This window comes from Cheilinus undulatus, linkage group 18, assembly GCF_018320785.1.
Source record: "Cheilinus undulatus linkage group 18, ASM1832078v1, whole genome shotgun sequence".
Classification (NCBI taxonomy): Eukaryota; Metazoa; Chordata; class Actinopteri; order Labriformes; family Labridae; genus Cheilinus; species Cheilinus undulatus.
In genome coordinates, this window is record NC_054882.1 from 6,068,259 (window position 1) to 6,076,064 (window position 7,806).

Sequence of the window (7,806 nt, forward strand, 5' to 3'; positions counted from 1 at the left end):
TAGCTTTGTTGTTTTGGCAAAGTTTCAATGAATGTATTATGCTCAGTCTTTTATCGACTGGTGTGTTAAATGCACTTTAATTACTGTTTTTATATAAAGTTGATTTAGTAGACTTTTGCTAAAGGGCTGAGAAGCCAGAGCACACAGATCACTTTTTTACATTTTAATACGGTGTTAGAGAATAATGTTTTGATGCCACAAACAATACTTGACTCCAATAGAGGTTATGATAAAGCCCTCCTGCAACATGTATTGGAGTGAAGCATTGTAGATGATGGATTAGATCATTAGGAATAACAGATGTACTGTGACAAAGCAAGAGAAATTCTTTATTTTTCTGTTTTAGTTATTCACAATCTCACTGTCGTTCTCAGATTTATGGATCCCAGGGAGCAAACCCATACGAGTATCTGCGTCAGTCCTGTGGCATCGTCATAGCAACCATGAACAAGATGGCCACCGCCATGCAGGAGGGAGAGTATGACTCTGAGAAGCCTCAAAACAAGGTACGCCAGCCTCAACCTGTGCTCACTTTGGCAGGATTTTTCTTCAGTTTGTGCAGGTTTTAATCGTGATAACAGGGCTAGATTTTTATAACCTTTCCATGTCGTCTGTCCAGAATCCTCCTCCTGTGGACGTGCGGTCTGCAGCTCTGCGTGCTGAGATCACAGATGCAGAAGGTCTGGGTATGAAGCTGGAAGACAGAGAGACGGTCATCAAAGAGCTGAAGAAGTCGCTCAAGATCAAGGTGAGGAAACGACCCAGCCTGAGGAAGAAAAGTCTCTTCATTTTTCTCTTAAAAACAAAGCCAGGGTTTATAAATCTCTTTATAAATAGACTTTTAGCCTCTTCTAGCTCCAGTTTAGCGATAAGAATAAAAATGTGATACAGAAGACTGCAGCAAACACAACCAGCAGTCTGTGATTCCATGCAGCATCCAATCACTTCACATTTTATCTGTAAAGTTAGGCCCCAAATATGCAGATAAACCAATAAAAAATGAGTTCAGGTTAATTGTTTCCTGTGTTTGTGAACTCAGGGAGAAGAGCTGAGCGAGGCGAACGTCCGTCTCAGCCTCCTGGAGAAGAAGCTCGACAGCTCGTCTAAAGACGCAGACGAGCGTGTGGAGAAGATTCAGACCAGGCTGGACGAGGCGCAGACACTGCTGAAGAAGAAAGAAAAGTGAGAACGATGTCCGGCTGCAGATTCAGTCATTATGTGTAGTAGCAGATATCTAACAGCTGTGTGATGCTGTCCTCCTCTCTGCAGGGAGTTTGAGGAGACGATGGATGCGCTGCAGGCAGACATCGACCAGCTGGAGTCGGAGAAGGCTGAGCTGAAGCAGAGGATCAACAGCTCGTCTAAGATGACCATCGATGGGCTGAGGGGAACCGGACCGTCAGGAATTGCCTCCATCGTTACGGGAATTTCAGGAGGTGAGAGACTTCTGAGTACATCTGTCATTTAAGAAGCTAAATAATCTAACTGAACCAGATTAAACCAAACAATGGGAAGTACTTTTAATGCTTTAGGAGCCTCTCTTTCATGCTGCTTTATTCCTCTGTTACTCTCTCTTACACCCACTGACCCTTTCTCTGTCTTTACTCTTGTGTTTAATTTCTCTGTTCAATCGCTCTCCTCTGCAGAGGAACAAAAAGGTATCTACCTGCCTGAATCGAATACCCTGCATGCTAACTTTTGGTTTCGGATTACCCTAAAAAGTGTTTAATCAGTGCATGCTGTAATGACAGTTGGTCACTAATTGCATGCTTTATTCAGGATATCTGCTGATTTAAGTCCTCATGAAGCACAGATTCATCTTCTCTGAAAAACCTCATGAAGGCGATAATTTATAAAATTTAAATATGCTCATTAAACTTTAAAGTTATTTTTATGTCTGCTTGCTGGCCTTTGAGACTTATTTCACACTTAAAAAACTCAGGTAATTCGACTGAAAGTTTCATCTGCAGTTGCTGCTTTCTACTTCAATCAGGAAGGACAAAAACAAAAAATGTGCACTTTAATACCAAAGATCATTTTTATTGTCAGATTTAATGGTTCATGAGCTGTCTACTTTTTTCTTGACTCATCCAGGTAACTGATGCAGTTATGGCTTGACCAAGTCAGCAATAATTGTTTTATACTTCCATTAAGTATTGATAGAACAATGTAATAAATAAATAAATTTATGGCCCAATTTTTCCTACTTGTTTCTAATCACACAAAAGTGAAATTCCTGCAGAAACATAGCAGCTTTAACATCAAGACCATGATTACCTGCAGTAAAGTTTAATTCATCTCATAAATCCTTTCTGACCTGTGTGATATCTCCTTGCATGATATTATCATGTATTTAGTCTCATTCTGTTTTTCAAGACTGCATGCAACAATCCAGTGCTGTTTGGCTGCAATGGGTGCTTAATCATGATAATTAATATAGTTACACAGGGGATGCTTGTCATAGACCGGGGCAGCTTGATCAATAAATTCAGAATACTTTATAAAGTCATCATTCAAAATAATAATCATTACCCTTATTCACTTGGCGAAACCAGTGATTCTCAACTGGTCTAGTGGCAGGACCCACAGCTGAGAACCAAGGGGCTGAACAGTCAAAATAGTCTGATAAAGAAGAGGCCGTAAGTCTCAGGATGTTTATTCAGCTGCATCAAGCAACTGATGCAATGACTTTTTTTTAACTTAGAAAACAAATTTCACCTCCAAACAACTCTGTTAACTTAGGTTTCTCACCAAAACCTACATTTCTTGTTCTTGAATGTGAACTTTATTTACAGTACAAGCCCCAAATAATCTTAAAGACGTCACACTGGATTAATATTTCTAAGAGGATTACAATATTTATCTCTTCTCTTCCATTGCACTAAAGTATCTCTGCTGGAAAAATTGGGGGAAAATGGTTTCTTTGGTTGTGACAAGTTGAACTGTTTTATTTGAATATAAGAATGCAGCAGTAAAAAGCTGTGTCTCTGGTGTGTGTATGCATGTAAGAATGCAGTTTTGAGTCCAGGTAGTTGTTAATATATTTTGTGCCTGCTGTTTCTCCCACAGCAAACATGGTTGCCGGGATTGGTTCGGGCTCTGGTGTCCAGGTAATCGACTCTCCTCTGCTGACTCAGCAGATTGAAGCTCAGAGACTCTGCATCAAACACCTGAAGAATGAGAACAACAGACTGAAGGTAAACACCAACATATAGCGTTCAGATTCTGCCATAAATGCTTTCATTTACATCGTTAAAAACTCTGACAACTTTAGCAAAAACATAAACCTCTGTCTTCAGTTCAGTGCCATGTTTTTCTCTCTCAGGCTGAGAAGATGCGAGCTCAGCTCGCCGCTCTGCCTCCTCTTCACGTGACCAAACTTCCCTCCAAAGACGGTCGTCCTGAAGTGCTCTCCAGCGCCCTCTACCGTAAAACCGACCAGCTGCTGGAGACTCTGCTGCAGATGAGTGCCAACGTTAAAGTGGTGGATATCACCGGGAAATCTCCAGGTGAGTCAGAGGGCAGCAGAGTCTTCTTTAGCTGACATTTTTCATTTCCATTTACTCAGAAAAACAGACAAGAACAGGGTTTTAGTGTCTGTTTTCCTCTGAACTGTCTTTAGGTTAAGGCTACCTTAAACCGTCAATAGATGAAGTTTATTTGGAAGTTATCTTTAACTGTGAATTGTTCTCTGTTTGTGGTGTAGTGACGCCTGCTGCTCAGCTCCTGGAACAGACGGCCAGACTACAGTCACTCAGTGACACTCTGGGCAGGCTGAAGGTACAAAAACAAAAACCTTACATCATTTTATGACTGCAGGCATGAAAGCTTTGGGACATAAAGGACATAGACTAAAAAATAGCCTTCAAAATTGTCATGACTACTCCAGATAACTCAGTCTCCTCCCTAATTCTCTCTGTCAGGATGAAGTTGCAGAGCACGTCGTCAACCATCAGCCTGGAGCTCGTGTCCCCTCAGATTTTGCAACGTTTCCTTCAACCACGTTTGTAAAAGTAAGAGCACACATGTAGAAGCATGGATGGACCAAATGTATCCCTCATTTTACAGTTTCTCTTTTAGTATTTGTGAGATGGCGAGTTACTCCAGTATGTCAGGGTTTTTTTCATCACTAGCATACTGTATCCAAGATGTGAGGATGTTTATAAAGGGTAACAAAAATGCAGAGGAGTGATAGATGGCAGGCCGAAGCAAAGCACAAACACACACCACTGATTTGTCTCCAACACTCCTAACATCAAACCTCTTCTGTCTCCAGGCAAAGGAGGAGAAGCAGGGCGACACGGTCCTGGTGGGTCGAGTCATGGTGCCGTGTCCCCGCGGTCAGGAGCAGGTCCACCGACTCGTCCTGTCACAGAATCAGCTGCAGCGAGTTCACAGTCTGCTGAAAACCTAACGCACAGCAACAATAAACAACAAAAACCACCCCCGGAACCATAACCTAACATCATCATCATCATCATCATCATCATCATCGGCTTAGCAGTCTAGTTTCCACGCCAGGACCGAATGAGGAAAACCAGGAAGTATCTAAACCACTGACGTAGAACCATAACATACAGTAAATATATATTTATTATTTAATCTTCTTTATTATGACAGTCAGGAGCCGGTCTGATCTCAGGGTCACTCTGACTGTTAGATATGTGAACTAGTCTGACTTCATTAAAATCCCTCAGTTGTGTTTTTTGGTTTCAGAGTGAGACCTACAGGCAGATACTACATAATCAATAATTTCATCCACAGAGGCGCCAGTCCAACTGCAAGCAAAAATTTGAACAATATTCCCCAACTCTGGTCCCAAATGGGCAAGTTTTAATTTCTGGTCTAAATTGGAGATATTGCCCTAACATTTGGAATTTTTCAATATTATTTATATAAAAAAAAAAAAACAAAAACATTTTAGCGTGGAAGAAGTACAGAATCTTAATTCCTGCCTTGCCTTGGATTTTCAAGGAGAATTACACTTAGAAGCCAAATGACTCCTGAACTTATTAAATCTTAAATCTATGGGGAAAAAAACTTGAATGGTAACTATTTTCAAGGATTTATTTAGTCATTATTTAAGCAAAAAAGACCAAAAAATCACCAAAAGTTGCCTCACAGATGGGTAAATCTGCTGTTTCCTGCATCATACACAGCAGGAAAAAGGACATCTTTGGGTTTTTAACTGTGAAATAAAACATCAGTCTTAGTGAATTATGAGCTAAATGTTTAATGAAGGAAAAATGACTTAATGTTCTTAATTTCTTAATATTTTAAGCTGCCTTTTCTGGTCTTAATTGATCACTTGATGCACAAAAACAATGATGGAAAGAAGTCTGAGTTGGTCCTTTTGCCAAAAATTCACTGATTGGTGCCTCTTACATGAGAAAAAATTGCATTTTTCTGTTTCTTAAACAAACCAGTATTTTTTATTTTTGGTATTTGCAGTTTGTTTTACAAAACCAAAAGACTGACGTTTGTAAATTTAATATAAGTTTCTCTCTCCAGCATCTAAAAACATTTGTGAAGAGAAAATCATCTTAGAGCTTTTTATTTCAGAAAATGATAGAAGAAAACTCCTGACCTCCTGACCTGAGTACTGTCACGTATTCCTATAAAACAATCTGCTTTTCCTTTCCTGTAAATCTAAAAATGTCACTCGGTGTTCTTGAATCAATTTGGACTTATCTTAAACATTCAGAGTGACCTGGATCAGACTGCTGCTACCTGAATAAACCTACACAAATGTATTTTATAGTCCAGATGATGCGATATTTATCCTCTGTTGTAACCTCACTGCTGCATGCTGCACCGATCGTTATAAAGCTGGGGTTTGGCCCTGGTGTGGAACCGTCACAGCGTGGTTTATATTCAGCCACGTGTTAATCGTTGCTTTGTGTGTTAAACTTTTAATGCTACGCAGGATAAAAAGGATCATCTGTGTTGTACATTTTAATCACTGTTTTGTGCTCCGTTTTTATAACTTAACCGTCTAAAGGGAGAGGAGCATACCAGTGTGGGATTGAAGACTTATCTGTCCATTTAGAGTAGGGGGCATTTACTGAGGCTTTTTGCACATTTTACATGAAGAGAGAAACCACAGAGGGGAATAATATTCTGCACATTCACAGCAGTGAGAGGCAATTATATTACTCAACCAACAATTGTATGACATTTTAGAAATTAATGCAAAAAACTAAAGAAGCTGCAGTAGAGATGCTCAACGTAATCGCCCAAATTATCAGAGATTTTTCAAACATAGCAGACAGGCAAACTTAACTTTCCAACTTACTGTTACTCTTCAAATGCACTATTACATTCTTCCACAAGGGGGCTCCCAATCAAAACAATAAAAGAAGACAGCAGTGATACTGGGAATCATGGCTGTGATTCCTGCCACTCTAATCCCAACACCCGATGAAAACAAACTCCAAAATTTAGCATGGTTGAGGCAAACAAGGGAAGCCTGGGTGACTGGAAGTGCAGCCGATGGCAGAGAATCATCACGGTTCATCACAAGTTAGTGGCACAAAATATGAATGAGTTACAGCAACAAAATGGCAGCTTACAGAAGCAGCCCCCGCATCTTTATGCAGCAGACTTTGATGTGACATCCAGGGTTTCAAACAGGACAATAAACATGATAGGCAAGACTATAAATTACGGATTTCTCTGGCTTTGAAAACAACTGGAAATATCTGAGATAAGGGAAGTACATAACATTCTTTTTTTTTAATTTATTAATTGGGACTTTTCAGTACCAAACTTCTACATATTGTACTATCTAGATTGATTTCCTCTAAATTTAAACTAAAAAACCATCACCGCCCCCCTTTGTGGAACACTGACCTACAGAAAGTACTAACGGTTCCTTATTCTCCTCTGTGGTTTCATTCAAACTTCATGAACTACAACGAACAAGAAAGAAAAACTTCTAAACCTCAAGGGATTTACTGTCAGTTGTGGATTAAATTATTCTGTTTATTTAAAAAGAATATCTGAAGGATTTTATTGGTTTAAAGCATTAACTTATCATCACTCTGGAGTAGATCCTGTCGGTTGCAATCATTTCCTTTTTCATGCTTGGCATAAACAACACTTTGGTGGTATTTGTATAAAAAATGAAATCAGAAGCAGCCGTGTTTAGTTCTCCGAGACGTGTTTTTGTTTCAGAATTGTCCGAGCCTTAAACCTGCAGAGTCGTGGTGTGAAGAGCGATCGCCTGCCTTATTTTGATTGATTTCGACCAAACCTCATGGAAGCAAAACTACATCTTTGCCAAAGAGTCTTTGTTTCTCTTCACCAGATTTGCCATGCTCTCATTTTAAACATGTTTAGTTTACTAACCCATGCTAACTGTTTTTATTAGATTCTTTTTGTTTGCACACTTCTGTTGTAACTTGAAGTTTTATTTAATGACTTATTTAATGGGCATAGTGCTTCTACATGAGTGTAGCTTAAATGGGAAAACGCACACATTTCTTATTTATTCACTGTTATTTATGTGTTAAAGGACTGACTCTGCAGCTTGTCTAACTGGTCTTACCTTCTTCCTCCTGTGGCTTCCTGCTCTTGCACAAACGATAACTGATTAATAAAGACATTTAAGCCAGTTTGTCTGCTGTCTGCCTTCACTGTGTTAAAAAACAAAAAAACAGCAGAAAATATTGGAAAAACCTGCAGAACTCTGATTTATTTTCGCATTAAAACCATGTTCAACCGATAAACATTCCAGTGGTCTGTAAGTAGAAAAAGTAAAAATGAGTCTGTGTAAAATTATTAACATAATCAATAAAAGAATTT

General features: G+C 39.3%; 1 protein-coding gene across 6 annotated transcripts in view; it reads left to right on the plus strand.

Annotated features, from left to right (window-relative positions):
- The window catches only part of LOC121526143 (dynactin subunit 1-like), a 63,679-nt gene extending 56,061 nt beyond the window's left edge, over positions 1-7,618 (plus strand). For 5 of the 6 annotated variants that reach the window (XM_041812552.1, XM_041812548.1, XM_041812551.1 and 2 more), the window contains 10 exons: positions 375-506; positions 620-748; positions 1,040-1,182; positions 1,270-1,436; positions 1,647-1,658; positions 3,070-3,197; positions 3,326-3,509; positions 3,707-3,780; positions 3,924-4,013; positions 4,277-7,618. In XM_041812552.1, the coding sequence (XP_041668486.1) occupies positions 375-506; positions 620-748; positions 1,040-1,182; positions 1,270-1,436; positions 1,647-1,658; positions 3,070-3,197; positions 3,326-3,509; positions 3,707-3,780; positions 3,924-4,013; positions 4,277-4,414 (1,197 nt within the window). In that variant the 3' untranslated portion in view covers positions 4,415-7,618. The remainder of the gene's footprint in view (positions 1-374; positions 507-619; positions 749-1,039; positions 1,183-1,269; positions 1,437-1,646; positions 1,659-3,069; positions 3,198-3,325; positions 3,510-3,706; positions 3,781-3,923; positions 4,014-4,276) is intronic. The other variant, XM_041812549.1, reaches the window with a different exon arrangement.
- Positions 7,619-7,806: the final 188 nt, after the last annotated feature.